The sequence below is a fragment of the Lygodium microphyllum genome, chromosome 29 (genome assembly GCF_053477565.2).
Source record: "Lygodium microphyllum isolate KBCC chromosome 29, Lygodium_microphyllum_v1.1.10, whole genome shotgun sequence".
NCBI classification, from domain to species: domain Eukaryota; kingdom Viridiplantae; phylum Streptophyta; class Polypodiopsida; order Schizaeales; family Lygodiaceae; genus Lygodium; species Lygodium microphyllum.
Genome location: NC_141163.1, coordinates 20,729,513 through 20,748,034, shown reverse-complemented (window position 1 = coordinate 20,748,034; position 18,522 = coordinate 20,729,513). Strand labels below are relative to the sequence as shown.

Below are 18,522 nucleotides of genomic sequence, written 5' to 3'. Positions count from 1 at the left end.
TCGAGTGAGGCAACCTGTGACGCCTCCGTGGGGGGTGGATGCATGGGCCTGTGGTCCTGCCAGGTAGAGCGGGGAGGGGGGGCCACGTGGTGCTCTGCCGAGGGGGTGATGCTCGCCCTCCTGCGCCCTCTGCTGTCATGGTTGTGTCTGAGGGGCTGGGCTGCGACCCCCCCTGTCGTCTCCCTCTCTGTCGTCTCTAGACCCATGTAAAGTCATCCGCGTCCACTTGTGGGACTGTAGGCAAAGCCGAAGCATGTGCACTCTGCTGCCATATGCCCAAAGTCATGGCAACATAGGCACTACCCTCGCTACCCAATCACAATGACCTATTGCCTGAAGGAGTGTCCGCCTACCTCAATCTCTAGAAATTATGGTATATTCTTTGTCTCTTTTACTTCCACCCGTACCTTTGGGACTCCTGCCGCTGTCACTGCGTCCGTGAAAGAGGCGGGAAGGATCGTGCCGAAGAGCCGTCCGAAGTCTTCCACAAGCTGGCGATACTATCGCCAGTCCGGGGAATAGTAGGGTAACCGGGTGTCTGAGGAAACTGTTGTGGAGTGCGAATGCCTCCACTGTGAAGCCACTGTACCAGAAGACCATATGTATGACCCCCCTCGTGGAGGCATAGGGTGAGCTAGCCAACAGCTCACGTGCTGCATCCACTGAGGTAAGTCGTACCATGAAGATCCTTTGACCCATTAGAACTACCTCCGCTATCTGCACTATGCCAATGCGCAGCATGGAGTGAAGCCAATCCCAAAGCTGGGCCCTGGATGGGGTCTATCCTACTACCTGACCAAAGATCATTGTTTCTTTAAGCTCCAGCTCTGTGGCGCGTACGGCTAAGATTTGTTCCTCAGATAGGACAATGTGCAAGGTGTTTGACTAGGGGGTACTCATAGAATGCACTGGCATCTAACCAGAGGTTTCCATTGCGTGTTCTTGCTAAGAACCTGCCAATCTGGCTATTGTGCTATCAGAGGGGGGGACAAACTCTTTTGTGCCGGTGTGTGTGTGTGTGTGTGTGTTGGGAAAACGGGGGGGGCTCTGAAACGACACAGCGCAAGTTTGGGCCTGTCGAGCGGGGCCGGAGCCATAGGTGCGGGAGAGGAGGTGAGTCAGGCGGAGCAGGGGGGGAACGCTGTGTCACCGGGAGGGAGTGCTTGGGCAGCCACAAACAGTTGGCAAGGGGGGAACACAAGCGATGATGGGGGCATAGCGCAGCATAGCACACGCGACAGTAGGAGCTCGCGCTACTTCTTTTAATCATCTCTATGTCGGTCCAGCTCTAAGAGGAGTTCAATCACCCTGGATAGTGGTCCGATTCCCACACATTGAAAGTTCCCTCTGACCTGATAGTACTCTGGGCACCTACATATGTAATGCTCCTTAGTCTCTAGCTCAAGATGGCAAATCCAACTCTTTAGGGGAAGAAAAACTGCTCCATAACAAGGCACTCTCTATCCACAAACTGGTGCGAGGATGTTCAGAGTTGACCAATGGCACACCGTTCTCCATGGGACACATGTATGCCCATGTCTCTCAGTTGGATCGCAGAACCATCAAGGGATACCTGTAGGAGATGCTTTGGTAAAAAGCCATCTTCGTCCCCAAATCCTGGGTAGGCGACAACCAAGTCCTAGCTGTACATAGCTGAATAATGTCCATCTTGATGATCCTGTTGAGATCCTCTCGATTGAGCTCTAAGAAAGACGAGTCTCAGATGTACTATAGGGGTGGAAGGTCCATATCTAGTCCGTGTAGCTCCAACCATGTGTCTGTCTCGGCATATCGACACTCAGTATCACCTTGCAATGCTAGTTGTTTGGATGACTCTAGAGTGAATCTAGAGTATCTCAGCCTTGGGAGGCTCCAAACCCTACACTGAAAAATGATTGTTTGCAATGTTAGCGATCAGGTCCTGGCCGCCGGCAGCCAGTCGGACTGCCACGTGGCAGTCTGACCTGTACCAGGACAATCGGCTGCCACGTTTTGTGGCTATTTATAGCCGATCTTCCAGCAGTCTTCTCACACTTGTGATCGCAGATTCAGGCTGGAGATTCATGCTGATTCCGTCTCTATTCACACATTTCAGGCAGGAGATCATGCAGACTGCAGCGGACTTCGAGGTGAACAGCAGGTTGCATCGTCGAGGTGGAGACACGCAGTCCAGCGCACTGCGCCCGTGTACATATCTGCATATCTTTGTATACAGCACACTTTATACAGCAGATCTTCATCTTCCACTGTCTCTTTCTCTCTCTTCTCTCTGCGTTCTCTCTCCCTCAGTCTTGGTCCCACACTTCCGCATCACTGCACTCTGACATGGTATCAGAGCAGTGTAGAAGGGCTGAATGATTGAAGAACCAACCTGAAGAGGAGTTTCCATCGCAACACAAGGCTGCGTTTCCAGCGTTTGAGGGCGAGCGGGAGGGCTGCGCCTCAGAACAAGGCTGAAGCGAGCGTGGGCGCGCGGGAAAGGAGTCCAGTTGGTGGATTTGCTGCTGTTGCTGCTGTTTGAAGAGGAGGAAGGCTGAGTTTTCAATCTTCAAGTGCAGGTTTTGCTTTTTCATCGCCTCCAGCGGGTGAAGAAGGTTCGGGACGGAAGAAAGAGCCCTAGCAGGCTGCGTTTTCACAGTCAGAGGGGGCTGCTTTTGCGTTTGTGAAGGCATTACAAGTGAAGATGTCTACAGAGATTGACTTGGAGTTCCAGACGATTATGGACCGGAAGGTGCCTGTCTTACTGGCTCTTCCGGCAAATCAAAAGCTCGATGGCGACAATTACCGCATCTAGCGTGTCATGATGTTGGCCATCCTTGAGTCCTACGATTTGGCGGAGCTTGTACAGGAGGAGATCAACCGGCCCTCGGTGAGAGATGAGTCCAAACTCTCTTCCGATGCTCGTGCGGAGTTGGCCAAGGCACAGTCTCACTAGGACAAACTAAATGCCCGCATTCGTTCTTTTCTTTTTCTGTCTTGTACTATAGCCATGATAGCCCACATCGAGCACTTGACGGTGGCTCGAGAGATGTGGCTGGAGCTTGATCAGATGTATAACTGGATGACCCTTATGAAGCGGGTTTCTTTGGAGGTGCAGATGCGAACCTTGTCCGTGAACAAGTCTTCTTCGCTGCGGGAGCACATCAACAAGCTTAGACAGCTTCAGATGCAGGTTCAGAATGCAGGGATGCCGATTTCCTCCGAAGACATGGCAATCACACTCTTGTCCCAGTTGCCGCCACAATTCGGTGCTTTCTACTCCGCCCTTATTGCTTCGGGGCGTGAGTCTACTCTTCGGTGGGAAGAGCTGGTTCCTATGGTCTTGGACCAAGAGGAACAACTGAAGGGACAGCATGCTTCCAAGTCGGAAGCCTAGACAGGTCAAGCCTCTCAGAAGAAAGGGAAGGACCAAAAGAAGAAGAAGGAGAACAACAAGTCAAAGAAGGACAAGGACAAAGACTCCACATGCCATATTTGTGGAAAAACTGGCCATTGGAAGAAGGATTTCCCTGACAAAGACAGAAAGGACACCAACAAGAAGGACACGAAGGATTCTGGAGCGGTGGCTGCACCCTCATCAGCTGCGTTTCTTCATCTAACTGTCATTGAGGACTCTACACCGAATGCTTCTGATGCTGTGATGACAGCTCCCCAGGCTCGAGAGTGGATCGTTGACAGTGGTGCCTCCCGGCACATGACTCCTTTATCAGTTGGTGTTGCCCAGTTGCGACCTTCGCGTGGGCAGATTCTCATTGGAGATAGCAAGGCCCAATCCCCAAATAGGGGCTCCACATAAGCGTGTTCGTGTAACCAATGTATCAAAGAGCCAAAGCTTTCTCGGAGGTTCTTGGAATTGTATATGCATGCATTGATTCTCCATGGCTCCTAATGTTGCATAGCACCGGGTCAGTCTATATTCAACTGCTCTACTCATAGTAAATCTTGGACCTATGAAAGTGATCCCCATCTGCTCCACAATCTCCCCACCACATACAATAGTAGAGTATAAACGCCCCGAACAACGTAGTATGCTTAACAATTATGATATTCGCTTGTTTTCGAGATTTAATATAAAAGAGAATGAACACGTAAAGCTGAAAATGAAAATTACTCACAAAATTACAGCCATGAAAATGTAAAAGTAATGGAGACAAGATTGAGGATTGAAGATGGGCAACACCTCCCCCCCCCCCCCCCCCTGAAGGAATGTATTTCTGCTCAACCCAAGTCCCTTAGGGAAGAGCTCAATTACAATCAACCTGAGAGTGAGGAGAAGTAATTCTCACTCTCACAAGATCATGCAAAGATGTACAAACACACATGCATTATCTATTATGCAATGATAAGAATTGATTTCTTTACAGTATGAGAGAAGAAAGAGGGGAAATCAGCCTTTCTCCATCGTTGATCAGCAGTACATGGATAGGGCTTGCTTCTTGTTGCTAAAATGGAAGAAAGAGCTCGAGAAGGAGGTGCTGTAATGAATTTACAAGCTTGCTGTCCTGTAAAACAACAGTGATAGAAGAGGGAATATGGAGGAATTTGATAATGGAGAAGTGGGGGATGATGATGGGGATGGATGGGGCCAGTTTCTGGCTATTTGTGGGTGCTGTACATGAGTTTACAGCAAAGAAAAATAATGCTGAATGAAGAAAAATGAGCTTTTATTTATAGGAGGGGGAAGAGCTAGTACAAAAGGGAAAAGTGAAGTAGCACAAGACAAGTGTCCAGCCACATGTCATGAGATGTGACAAGTGGTAGGACACTTGGAAACTTGTGTGACAAGTGTCTTGACACTTGTCTCTTCTCTATGGCCTTCCTTTTTGGGCTAAATACTGTCAAGAATAGAAACAACCAAATTTAGTAAGCACAGTCAGAGTACAGAATTTACTATTTTTAGAATGACATCCCTATTTTTTTAGGACTAGCATTTTTAGGCTAATTCGAGGCTCCTAAAATTTAGGGACCTCCTAAAATTTAGGGACCCCCCAATATGGGTGTCATATGAAAGCTTTTTCCATGTACATCGCAAAAACGGTATCAGAATCTTCATGTGACTTTCCTGTGCAAAAAAATGTGCAGTTCAAGCTTTCAGCCCACACATGCACATTGTACAAGCATTTCATGATCATGCCATCTTGTTGATTGTAACTGTTTGTTCTGGCGGATCTAGCCCACACTTCAAGGCATCAATGCTTTCTGTGTGCGAGTCTAACCCTGATATGTGTGAGTTCTGGTCACAGACGGCCAATCGGGCCATATAGGTGGAAGTGTAAACTATCTTTTCTCTAACCCACCGCGTGGGTCCACCATAACCTGTGACCACTCATCATTGGCCAGCTCCAATGCACTTTTCTTTATATCTAATTACTGCAAAGGAAACAAATTTTTAATAAATCATTATATAGACAAATTAGTGAAAAAGGATACAAATTCTGTTTCTATAGAGTTGTGACATAGAGGTATCAATACTCCTCCAAGGCTAGGTCCATCTCCTTCCAATCTATCAATATAATCAAATATCTCATCAATGTATAGCCCAAAGAGAGTGTAAAAGGGGGCAATCTTGCTTCACTCCAATAGTATCGACGATCTCCTTTGACATCCTTCCTGGAGCTCGCACATGTCTAGTGACAGACTCATACAATGCCAAGACACCCTACCACATCTCAACAAGGACCCCCAACTCTTGCAATCTCTGCATGAGCCTAGCTCATGGCACAGTATCAAAAGCCTTACGGAAGTCTACAAAGGAACAATAGATCCAGCTCCCATATGCTCTACCCTCCTCAATGATAGCTTGAAGTATGAGGATATGATCAAGTGTGGAATACCCTCTCCTAAACCCTACCTATACACATGCCCAATATTGGTGCATCTCTACCAATCTGCTCACAGCTCATGCTCTAGTACAGATTCATAAAACTTGGCTAGCACATGGCCAAGCATGATTGTTCTACAGTTCATGGGAACCGCAAGGTCTCCATGAACTGTAGTAGCAGGGAAGCCTTCACAAAGGGTCATATTGAACAAGTGGGCTAGGAGCGGCAACAACACTATCTGGCGTAGGAGAGGAGTGGTGTAAAGATTCCATGTATGTGAGAAGCGGATTGACTATGAGATTATGAATGCTTAAATATTAATTGCATCCTGTGTAATCCCATCCTATAAATGGCAAAGTGAGCTTACATTTTGATTCCATTGCCAAGACCTCATGGGAACCACAATTCAAAGCCATTGTAATCTTCACCTATTGGATGGTGGAATAGGGAATTGAATTGTGAGTGACATACAAGAGGACATGTGTCCATTTAATCTCACCATGAGCAGACATCCGATCACTGGAAACCTATCCAATTAAAATAGAAAGGCCAAGTCGAGATGCAACCAACTTGACAGATGAGTAGATAAGGAGTGGCCGATTAGATTAGGATTCCAAGTGATTGTTTGGATACAAAGTCCAATTGCTGAATAGTCTAGATAGAGGTGGTCCATAAAGAAAAAATCACTAGTATATACAAGCCTCTCAATGTGGTCTAAAAGAGGATAAGGATAAAAGCCATGAGGAGGGACATAGCACCACCGAGGGCAACCTGCCTATAAAGTGAAGAACATGCCATGGCCACCCCAAGTGTGAATGAGCTATTGCTTAAGCTCTTGTTGGTACCAAGAGTCACCCTATGGCTGATCCAAATGGCCACGAAATGAGTGGATGATGGACAACGAGAGCTCTACTAGAGTAGTGTATGCCGAAAGACTCTCACTACTGAAAATCATCTAGCAATATGTCTTCCTGATGTACCACCCTAAGAGGCTCCCAATGATCTCCCAAACCTGAGTGTGACACCAAAGGCTCCAATACCATGGCACACAAGGCCACCTTGATGATGAACATCATTTCATGCATCTTTGCCTCGTACAAGAAATGGTGACCCTGGTTAATGTTACACTTATCGTGTTCCTCCTAAGTTCTGGTGTGAACACTCCCTTATCCATGGGCACTTTTTACCTTCTAGCTAGAGAAGGGTTTTTTCCCATGTGAACACCTGTTAGTGGGTGTGGTACTTAGTACGTTAGGGATCGTACTTTCAGATAATTCTCACATAGTGGATGTGACATTCCAGCACTCTCCTCTCTTGTGAGTGTGAGTATAGCAGTAGGTAGCTGGTTGGTTCAGATGCAACAGAATAGGGTGTGCGAGCTTTGTTGGCAGCAATACTTGGAGTCCTTTTGCACTGTTTATGGTCATGTGAGACAGCGCAAGTGGTCTAGGGAGGGGCTTCCAAGATCCTCTGCCAATGACAGCCCAGCCTCAGCATGCATTAGCTGGGGAACTTTCTGCTGGCAGTCAAGTCAATTGCAAATGCCACTTATACCATGAGGCGGACATGCATGACAAGATCTCCATCATTGAGGCTGGTCGTATGCAATGGTGGCTTGGCAGCATTTCTCAGCCGAAAAGTACTGGAAATTTCAGCATCATGATCGAAGCTATGGGGGCTTACTGGGAGCCTCACAAGCTGACATGTTTAGAAGGCCCACTACAACAATGAGAGAGCCTTTCTATATATGCCACCTTGAGAGAGATCTGGTCAGCCATCATCTACTCCCTCTGATGTTGTTGGGAGCAGCTCCAATGGCAGACTCTCCGCATCAACATGGTTTACCGCAGCCTATTTTTTACACTACAAGATGTTAATGTGGTGCTAAAAAACCCAACCCCCAAAAAATAAATACATAAATAAAATCATGTTTCATGTCCCTATATCCCCCCCACAGACCACCTTGACAGGCCCTGTATACATTTGGCTTGGTTTACATTCAGCTCTCTAGCTAGACTTTGAACACCTGTACTTCATTGTCTTTCTTCCTCTGAGTCATATAAATAGGATTCCTACATACTATGAATTTCAAGAGAAATTCGTTCAATTTAACAAGAAATTTTTGGTCCACTCACTTGAGAAATTACCATTTTACAGCTGCCTCAGCATTTCGTCTTGGAGCTCCATAGACAGAGAGCAGTCAGTGCGTTCTACCTTTCTGTCAAACATGTATCACCACACTCACTACTATTCTGTATGAGCCAACCTGCTACATTGTCATGGATCCACACCATTATTAGTACTTAGCTTATTATTTGCTTTCAGGTGTTTCATGATGAGATATTGCATGGAATCATTATACCCGTCCTTTTGGTCTCACTAGCACAGAGGCATTTTCTTCTTTCTTCCTTCCTCTTCCTTCCCTCTCCTGCCTCCCTCCCTCCCTGGCACATTTCTATCACCTACTTTTCCTTTTCTTTTTTGGTGAATCTCATGTTCTGATTATGTCTTTTAAGTACAAAGCATGATGCTGCTAAGGCGATCAGCGTCACTAAAATTGCATCAGAAGCATCAGGAAAACACATCAAAGATGAAATTATCAGCATACCCTAGCAAAAAGAGTCATCAAATGATTGTTGTAGACCAGAGTGAGAAGATTGAAAAGAGGAAAGAGCAAAATCAATATGTCTGCGTGCTGTCCATATTGTCCACAGGTCCAAAATCTTGTCCAAGTACAGAAGTATGATAAATCTGACTTTCCCATGCAACATTCTCACACTTTCTCTGATTCCTGACCTTACAATGTGTGTAATGACTCCCATTGCTGCAACCTCCACCAGCAGCTTGCACATAAGTTCTTTACATCTTTCACATATGATACAATTGTGACATGTAGGACTAGGTTGGGGTAGGTTTACCTAATTAACCATTTACATTGCCATCTTCGCTCGATTTTACTAAAAATGAGTAGACTGTCTAGAAATTTCTCCCAAGATGGATGCACTCTAAGAATGGCAAACAGCACACTATACTGACATATCTTAACACCAAAGTAGAAGGATTCAGCTGTGAGCAGATTGCATCACATTATGAAGATAGCAGCAGATGTTCTTACAAGGTTTGTCACTTGATGATACCATCCACTTGGCACAAAGAGAACTTGCCCTTTATCTTGTATGCATTCAAGCCACCCTGTCTGGAAAGACAACACATGCACACACAAAGAGAGCTGTTCTTAGAATCAAATATTTGTAGCAAAGCAATAACTGCATAAAATGTCAAAAGTACCATATGAAAATTAGGAAACTCGTCCATAGCTATTTTTCCATAAATGTTGTAGACTGTGTTTCTCATGTATCTGTATCCTAATCCCATGCACATAGTCAATGAATGATTGTCAGAGGATACATCTAAAAATCATAGTCTAATGACTAGACTAAAAAATAGAGAAACACAAAAGCTGACTCTGTTCACACACTACAAAATTCCAAATGTTGTGCCAATTCATAAGACATTAGATGCACCTGTCATAAATATAATTAGTTTCTGAAGGAGGCAAGAGGTGCCACATCTTTTTCCCACATACATTAGCAGACCAGCTATAAGACCTGAATACATCGGCATGTAATGGTGTCCATGTTCCTGCAGCACCAAAACATGAGATGCTGTCAGACTGTGCTGCTGTTCTAGAAACAGCAGTAACTCAAACAAAGTTGCATGTTCATGGAAGGGTAACAATCACAATGATGTAGAGGCACAATAGTGGGCAGCCTATGTATGTATGCGAAGAGCGGTACTATTAGCTGACCTGCAGTCTTATATTGGGCTAACATGCCCTAATGTGTTGATCTGCCATGCACATGCCAATAATGGCCAACCTACTGATCAAAATACTGCCGGAAGAAATGGGTGGAAATTCTGGCTCAAATGCAGAAATGACAGCACATAACAACTGTAAGAAGACGACACACAGTCAGAGCTCCAATATCTCCATCAAACTCTAATGAAGCTCACAAACAGGAGATGACAGCAGAATCCAATGAATGCTAACACCCCCTCTCAGATCCTAGTAGTGGCTGAAGGCCAATAAAGCACTTGTGATAAAGCATCAAAGGCAAGGAAACAGCCTTCGTGAAGATGTCTGCAGCATTGTACTTCATGGGACAGTAGACCCACTCCAGCTCTCCATCCAAAACACTCTTGCAAATAATTAAAGTGGACTACAATGTATTTTGTTAAAGCATGAAACGTTGGGCTCTTTGCAACAGCCGAGCACTTTGTTCGTCGCACTGAAGAAGAGTACATACATCCTTGCAAAGGAAACCCAATGTCAGCTAACATCTATCAAAGCCAAATTGACTCGTGAGTAGAAAAGCACATTTCATGGTACTTTGCCTCACCGAAGAAAGGGCAATAGTAGGCTACTTCTTGCTGTTCCAAGAGACCAAATTGGATCCAAGGGAAAAGGCATAGCCTGTGGCAGATCTGCAGGTGTCAATCTCCCATGCCCATTTTGAATCTAACCAGTCTCGAAGAGTGACCCCCTCTCCATAGAGAATCCCATGTGAATGGGTGCCTTGTAAGTACTACAAGCACTGCATAGCAGCCTGCCAATAGGAAGGAGAGGCTTCTCATAAAAGAATAAAAAATGTCCAGATCAGCGGCCCAACCAGCCTAAGCTAGCAGACAGCCACTAGAAACTCTGTACCACTCTCAAAGGAAAGTTTGGACTCAAGGACCATGGCGCAAGAAATTGTCTTGCAAACAGCCATACTAAAGGCAGTAAGCCGCAGACATCTTGATGACATAACATTGCTATGAGATGAAGATGCCTTGAGGTAGCTGGTATACCTCGAGACCTAGGAAGAAGTGGATGAGTCCAAGGTCAGCAGTCATTTTGAACTCCTTGTTGAGTATCTCCTGTTGAGATATCGAGCTCCACTCGTGATATGCCAGGGTGACCGTTGTGCATTTATGTCACCGACTTGTTAGTTGCAGATGCGGTTGGTACACCGCCCATGAATAATAGCTAGATGACAGCTATCCTTATCTACTCTAGTTCGTGGTTCAGTTAGTATGCCACCTTAGTTAGTTGAGTTTGGTTTGAGACCCATATATAGGGTTCTTCTATTTCTTTGTATGAGAGTTTTTTTTGGCTTACACAACTAAGAAGAGGAAAACTGTTTTCAGCCTCCACCTTTGTGTATATTTCCCCATTGTGCAAGCAAGAAAGCTACAAGTGAGACTCCTTCCTTCTCTCCCACAATCTTGACATGGTATCAGAGCCTTGTTTGTGGTAAGGAGCTCAAGAAAGTAAACCAAGTTCGCGGTGTTCTAGTAAGAGGACCAGTGTTGCTTTTATTTTTATGTTTTGGGAGCAAGTCTCTGCAGGTAGCACAGCCGGAAAGTGTAAGAGTGCATTGTCTCAGATTGAGACGCCCTTCGCGGTGTAGCAAGAGGGCAGTATATGTTGCGGGAAAGGGCTTTAGCCCTTGATTGCTCTGTTTTTTTTATTTGAGGCCATTTCGGGGCCTCTTTTGGAGGCAGAAGTTTTCTGCACGCACTCAGGAAAAGGCCCTGTTTTATGCTGTGCGACCACTGTTCTACAATCGGTGAAAAGTTACTGTAGAAATTGCATCGTATGCCTGTGCGCAGAGAGATTGGGAGTTACAGAATCATCCTTGTTGCTTGTTGATGCAAAATCGTCACTAGGAAGTGACTGTGTGGTCAAATACCACTTTCGTCAGTTTTGTAGATTTGCCCTTGTGAGGCTGAAGCTGTGTTCTTTGCAATGACAAAATTTTTTGCAGTGTTCTGTAATGGCGTCTGATTCTCTTTCACAGATTGCCACTGAAAAGCTTGACAAGAACAACTTCCAAGCATGGAAGTTCAGAATGACGAATTTCCTTATGGAAAAAGGATATTGAGAATTCATTACAGAAAATGAATAAGAACCAGTTCTTCCTGATGTTCCCAATCAACAGCAAATGCAGGCATTTAAAGCGGTCGCCAGTGGAAGATGATGATTTAGTTTCTGTGACCTTGAATGGTCTAGGAAAGGATTATGCACAGTTCCGAACATCCATTTCCGTCCGTAAAAGATTTCCTAATTTGAGGAGTTGATTGCTCTTCTAATTTCTGAGGAGCAGAGAAATGGTGGTGCATCTTCTTCAGGAGGAACTTCAAAAGAAGCTGTCTTCTACTCAAATGCTGAAAGAGAGAGAGGCAGAGGTAGAGGAGGCCGATCTGGAGGCCGTGGTAGAAATCAGAATATGCAACAAACTCAAGAAAACCAGTCCTATGGAGGAGAACGTAGTAACTCTAGAGGTAGGGGTAGCCAAAGAGGTCATGGTGGATGGCAAAGAGGCCAAAATGCAAACAGCAATGTTGAATGCTACTACTGTGGTAAAATGGGTCATATGGCTAAAGACTGCTATAAAAAGCAGAATGACACCATGAATGGAAAATTGCAACAAGGAAATTATGCATCTTCTAGTAGACAGGGTAATGACAGAAATGAGCATTTGTTTATGGTGCAGCACATGACCAATTCTGTGATAAGTGCAGAAGAAAGCAACGATGTGTGATATGTTGACTCAGGTGCATCAAACCACATGACAGGTCATGCAGAATGGATGCAGGATACAAGGAAAATGGAAAAACCAGGATTTGTGGAGACTGATGATGATATTGCATATCCTATTGTGCAGATTGAAAAAATTCCTTTGTCTATGCAGGATGGGAAAAAGAAATACCTGTTGGATGTATTTCATGTCCCGAATATCACCAAGAACCTAGTTTCTGTTGGTCAAATGGTTGAGCAGATTTTGCAAGTCAGATTTAATTCTCATGGATGCTTTGTTGAGGATATGAAAAATAAAGGTCGCTTGATAGCAAAAGAAAAGAAGAATGGCAGAATATTTACGTTGGATGCAGACATGCTTGAATTGAGTGCAGCAATGTTTGCACATGGGACCGGTGTAGTTGCAGATATTGATATCTGACATAAACGCATTGGTCATGTTAATGTACAGCGACTTAAATCAATGCAAGCCCAAAATATTGTTGCAGGATTGCCTAAATTCAAGATTGCAGAAATGCATAAGGTATGTGAAGCCTGTCAATTTGGAAAACAGGCAAGGAAACCATTTCCTAGACATGTTCAAGAGAATAAGAAGCCATTGGAATTAATCCACTCTGATGTGTGGACTACTAAAGCTGCATCTCTTGGAGGCTGTCATTATTTTGTCAGTTTTATTGATGACTATAGCAGAAAAGTTTGGGTGTATTTTATGAAAAAGAAAAGTGAAGTTTTTGGGCATTTCAAAACTCTTAAAGCTATGGTTGAAAAAGAAACAGGCCTGCAAATAAAATGCCTAAGGTCAGATGGAGGGGGAGAGTACCTCTCAAATGAGTTTGCAAGGTTCTTGCAAGAGCATGGCATAAAGCAGCAATATTCATGTAGTCATACCCCACAACAAAATGGAATTGCAGAAAGAAAAAACAGGCATACTGGAGAGGTATCTCGTGCCATGCTCAATGAAAAAGACCTGCCAGATTTTTACTGAGGCAGTTGCTACAGCAGTCTACATAATGAACAAGACTCCCACTGCAGCAATGCATGGCATGACTCCACAAGAGAGGTATACTGGTAAGAAACCAGATATTTCTCATTTGAAAATTTTTTGTTGCATTGTCTATGTTCATGTGCCAGATGAGTTGAGATCCAAGTTGGATCCAAAAGCTGAGAAGTGCATCTTTATTGGTTACTCTCTGCAGCAAAAAAGGTATAGATGCTATAACCCTTCTACTCGTAAGTTTACAGTGAGCAGAGATGTTTTTGATGAGATGAGTAGCTGGTATAAACTAGTAAATGTGATTGATAATGTAGATGCACAAAATGGTAATGCTGCACAGAATTCACAGCAGCAGTCACAAGATATTAGTGGACCTGGAGTGTCCTCTAGCAGTGGTTCACATTCTTCGCCATGGACAGGCAGATTGAGATCAGGAGAATCTTCTCAAAGCAATGCAGATAGTGGTATGCAGGTATCACGAAAAGGAAAAGAGAAGGTAGATCAGCCCATGTTTGATGTGAATGTAGGTCACTCTTATGTGGATGGTGAATCCAGTGGCTCAGAACAGAGCATTGATGATGAGTTAGGTATTCCTTCTATTATTATACCTGGAGTAAGGAAGACCAGGGATGTTTTGAGAGCATCTGGAAGTAAGCCTACTTTGCGCAGGTCTACCAAAGCTAGATATCCTATGAATAGGTTAAAATATGATGGATTTACAGCCATTCACTATGCCTATATGGTCAAAGTGATACAAGAACCAGAACCCACTTCTTTTGAGCAAGCCATGGGAAAAGAAAAATGGGAGAAAGCCATGGATGAAGAAATGGATGCCTTGGAAGCAAATGCTACATGGGAATTGGTACTTTTGCCTAAAGATAAGAATGCAATTGGTTGTAAGTGGGTTTATAAGGTGAAACACAATGCAGATGGTTCTATGGATAGATACAAGGCAAGATTAGTAGTCAAGGGGTATGCACAAACATATGGCATTGATTATGAAGAAACATTCAGTCCGGTTGCAAGGATGGCAACCGTAAGAGCAGTCATTGCTATGGCTCCATCAAAGGGATGGTCTTTACATCAGATGGATGTAAAGAATGCCTTCATGCACAGTGATTTGCAAGAAGAGGTCTATATGGAGCAGCCACCAGGTTATGTGCATACTGTTCATCCTGAGTTTGTTTGCAGGTTGAAGAAAGCCTTGTATGGCTTGAAACAAGCACCTAGAGCATGGTCTGACAAGATAGGACAGTATCTTGTCACTATTGGCTTTCAAATTTTCAAGACAGATTTCTCACTTTATGTGAGAAAAACAGAGAAAGGTATTATGCTGCTTGTCATTTATGTTGATTTGATTATCACAGGTGATAGTGATGAAGATATCATTCATGTGAAAATGCTATTGAAGCAAAAGTTTGAGATGAAGGATTTGGGAGAGCTGCGTTATTTCTTGGGCATTGAGATGATAAGATCACCAAGTGGGATATTGCAGAGGCAGTATAGATTGGACATGCTGTCCAAATATGGGATGACAGGCTGTAAGCCTATTTCACTTCCTTTGGAGTAGAATGTGAAGCTAAGCGCAGATGCAGGTGAGCTTCTAGAAGACCCTACTATGTACAGGCACATAGTAGGAAGTTTGATTTATATGACTATTACCAGGCCAGATTTGAGCTATGCTATTGGATTGGTAAGTCAGTTTATGCAGGCTCCAAGGAAACCGCATTTGGATGCGGCTAGACGCATACTCAGGTATGTGTAGTCCACATTGCAGTATGGACTATTTTATGAGACTGGGGTTCAGATACAGTTGCATGGATACACTGATGCTGATTGGGCTGGTAGTATTTCTGATAGACGATCTACCAGTGGATATGTTTTCTCTTTTGGGAGTGCTGCAGTCACTTGGAGCAGCAAGAAACAGCCTACAGTTGCCTTGTCGAGCATAGAGGCTGAGTACAGGGGTGCAGCAATGGCTGCATGTGAGGTAGCTTGGTTGCATAAGCTACTTTATGATATGCATCAGCCTACAGATGGGCCAGTCATTATTTATTGTGACAACATGAGCAGTATACACTTGACAAATAACCCAGTCTATCATGCTAGAACAAAGCACATTGAGGTGCATTATCACTATGTACAGGAGAGGGTTTTACTAGGTCTTATTGATCTAGTTTATGTCAGCACAGAGGATCAGGTAGCTGACATATTTACGAAGGCATTGGGCGCAGAGAAGCTGCGCAAGTTCAGAGACCTGCTTGGTGTGCAGGAATTAGGATTGAACTCGAGGGGGAGTGTTGAGATATCGAGCTCCACTCGTGATATGCAAGGGTGACCGTTGTGCATTTATGTCACCGACTTGTTAGTTGCAGATGCGGTTGGTACACCGCCCATGAATAATAGCTAGATGACAGCTATCCTTATCTACTCTAGTTCGTGGTTCAGTTAGTATGTCACCTTAGTTAGTTGAGTTTGGTTTGAGACCCATATATAGGGTTCTTCTATTTCTTTGTTGAGTTTGGTTTGAGACCCATATATAGGGTTCTTCTATTTCTTTGTATGAGAGTTCTTTTTGGCTTACACAACTAAGAAGAGGAAAATTATTTTCAGCCTCCACCTTTGTGTGTATTCCCCCATTGTGCAAGCAAGAAAGCTACAAGTGAGACTCATTCCTTCTCTCCCACAATCTTGACATCTCCCACATACACTCAACCTCCATTGAATGGCTCCCTGTTGAAATCAAATTGTCAACATAAGAAAGATTCCAACTGACAATAAAGGTTGGGATCATGATTTGATCATCTAAGACTATGCTAAAGGAAGAAGTTGAATCTACTAACATCAAGCCCTAGGTGCTTACTTAAGGCCATAGAGAGCCTTCTACAGACAATAGACATGATCCCCTTGTCCTAGCACACTAAATCTTGGAAGCCGATCCACATGAATCTCCTCCTATAACATGTCGTTGAGGAAGGCTGATTGACTTCTATCTAATACAGTCACCAATGGTGATGAGCTGCAAGGGAGGTGACCATTTTGATAGTACACATCTAGGCAATCGGGGGCAAAAGTCTCAACATAATCCAAGTCTAGCTTCTTTACAAACCCCTTGGCAACAAGCCTTGCCTTATGCCTTACGCCTATGCAAGGAACTGAGACCATAGTACTTGGTCGTGTAGAGCCTAACAAACACCAATGATCTCCCCTTGGAGGGACATGGAAGCAACTACTAAGTGTGATTCTAATCAATGGAATCTAGCTTCTCTTACATAGCATGATGCCAAGTCACATGTGCAAGTACCACTTGAATAGCTGTAGGCTCCCTATCCTCCATTATAGTCATCCTAAGGGCATCATGAACACCCCTCCTCTTGCTGAAGCCGTTGAAGATTGGCTAGTCTCTAAGGCCCATCGATGATCTCTAGAAATGAAATAACTCTAGACTCTTGCATCAACTTTTGGCACCATCGTGGAATATTGGACTACAAAGGAGGGCATGAAGTCTCACGCAGGTCTAGGCTCCTATATCTCTAAGGAGCTCCTCCTCATCTCCAAAATCTAAGTCCCCTTTGAAGAAGGGAGGAGAGGTAAGACTGATACTGTTGGTAAAGGTGGTAAGAAATGGGGTGGAAAAGAAGCTCGAGGAGTAGGGAGAAGGGGAAGTAACTTAAAAAGGAAGTGGAGGGGCATCAGGGGCTAGAGAGCTAAGAGAAACCGATGAAGAGGATGAAGAGAAACCACTAGATGATGCACCATTTGAGCAAGAAGAGACGAGAGGCAAAGAGAAGTCATCATGAGATACTACGTCTTGACTCACAACCACCTTGCGTGAGTCAAGCTCAAAGGGACAATAGCCTTTAGTCCACTAAATATAGCCAATGTTAAAATGAAGACAAAATGAGCAATTGAGGGTTTCCACCCAAACAAGCCTCAAACAACAACCTCCAACACATGGCAATTGTAGGGAACTGATTACCAATATCCACAGTTGTGGTAACACCCTCAACCTAAAGGGTATCAAGAAGCACTTTATGCTCAGGCATGGACCTAGACATCTACAAAATGGTCATATTTTGTCGGTCCACCTCACCCTTCTTTGATGAGTTACCTATACTAGCAAACTTCACCACAATGCCATGCCACATATAAAGCTTGTTACAAGACTGGAATTCGCCACCAAGATCAGCATGAACATGCCAAACCATGTTGGTGGACTAATTCTCCACGAAGCCTTCCATTTACAAAAAGTAGAGAATGCCTCCTATTTGATCTTAGGAAATAAGCCCAAACATATCTTGAAAAATCATCTAAGGGATGCAAATGAGATTGCATAAATTTGTATCAATAAGCTCCAAAGGAATAGTAACCCAACGAATATCCTACTTAGCAATACATTCCTAATGTTTCTTGCCCCATAGAAGAATGGGCAAAGTGATGGAAATTTTTTTCCCTAAGAAGGGAAGAAATTCTATTAAGAAGACTCTTCAAAACAAAATATCCCAAGGAAAAATGCAAAATACAAAGCAGCCCTATAGGGGCTTCCATATCAAAAAATATGTAACAAAGGGGAAGTCTATTACAAAGCTTGAATGGATAACTAGTCAAGAGATCTATAATGCTAGACCACGTGGGTGTGGAAAAGGGATGTCCAAGCCATGGAAATTCTGAGGCAAAGTTTGGTAACTCCACCAAATGCTTGTGGCTAGCTTGTCAAAGAAAGTAAATTGTCAAATGACCACACTGTGCATGCCATGATACCCACCACTCTGAACAAGAAAGAGCTGCTAGGGCTATGAGCTTGTAGAGCCCACCCTCCTAAAGATAGTATCCAAAGAATATCACATGAAGAAGCATCCTCCACCCTAACCTCCATCCAAATGAAGACAACTTGGGTGCCAAGCTATGTCAAACCATCAAGGAATAGAAGATGGAAGCCCAAATCGGATACATAGAGGACTTGGGCTGCTGAATGGGGATCTCATAGAGATGTACAAAGATAGATTATGTCATTATAGCCAATATAGCTTTTGGAATCTTTTGCTACAAGATGAAGGTACTTCTTTCCACATATTTCCTCTAGATGAGTGGTCTTCTTACAGTGAAGTCACTTTGGATGGCCT

General features: G+C 44.0%; 1 protein-coding gene across 3 annotated transcripts in view; it reads right to left on the bottom strand.

The window, feature by feature from the left end:
* Positions 1-18,522, bottom strand: part of LOC148010436 (2-oxoglutarate (2OG) and Fe(II)-dependent oxygenase superfamily protein) — a 144,634-nt gene that overhangs the window by 20,561 nt on the left and 105,551 nt on the right. For all 3 annotated transcript variants that reach the window (XM_087671024.1, XM_087671022.1, XM_087671023.1), the window contains exons 4-6: positions 9,347-9,464; positions 9,111-9,180; positions 8,938-9,018 (exon numbers count right to left, since the gene is read on the bottom strand). In XM_087671024.1, the coding sequence (XP_087527150.1) occupies positions 8,938-9,018; positions 9,111-9,180; positions 9,347-9,464 (269 nt within the window). The remainder of the gene's footprint in view (positions 1-8,937; positions 9,019-9,110; positions 9,181-9,346; positions 9,465-18,522) is intronic.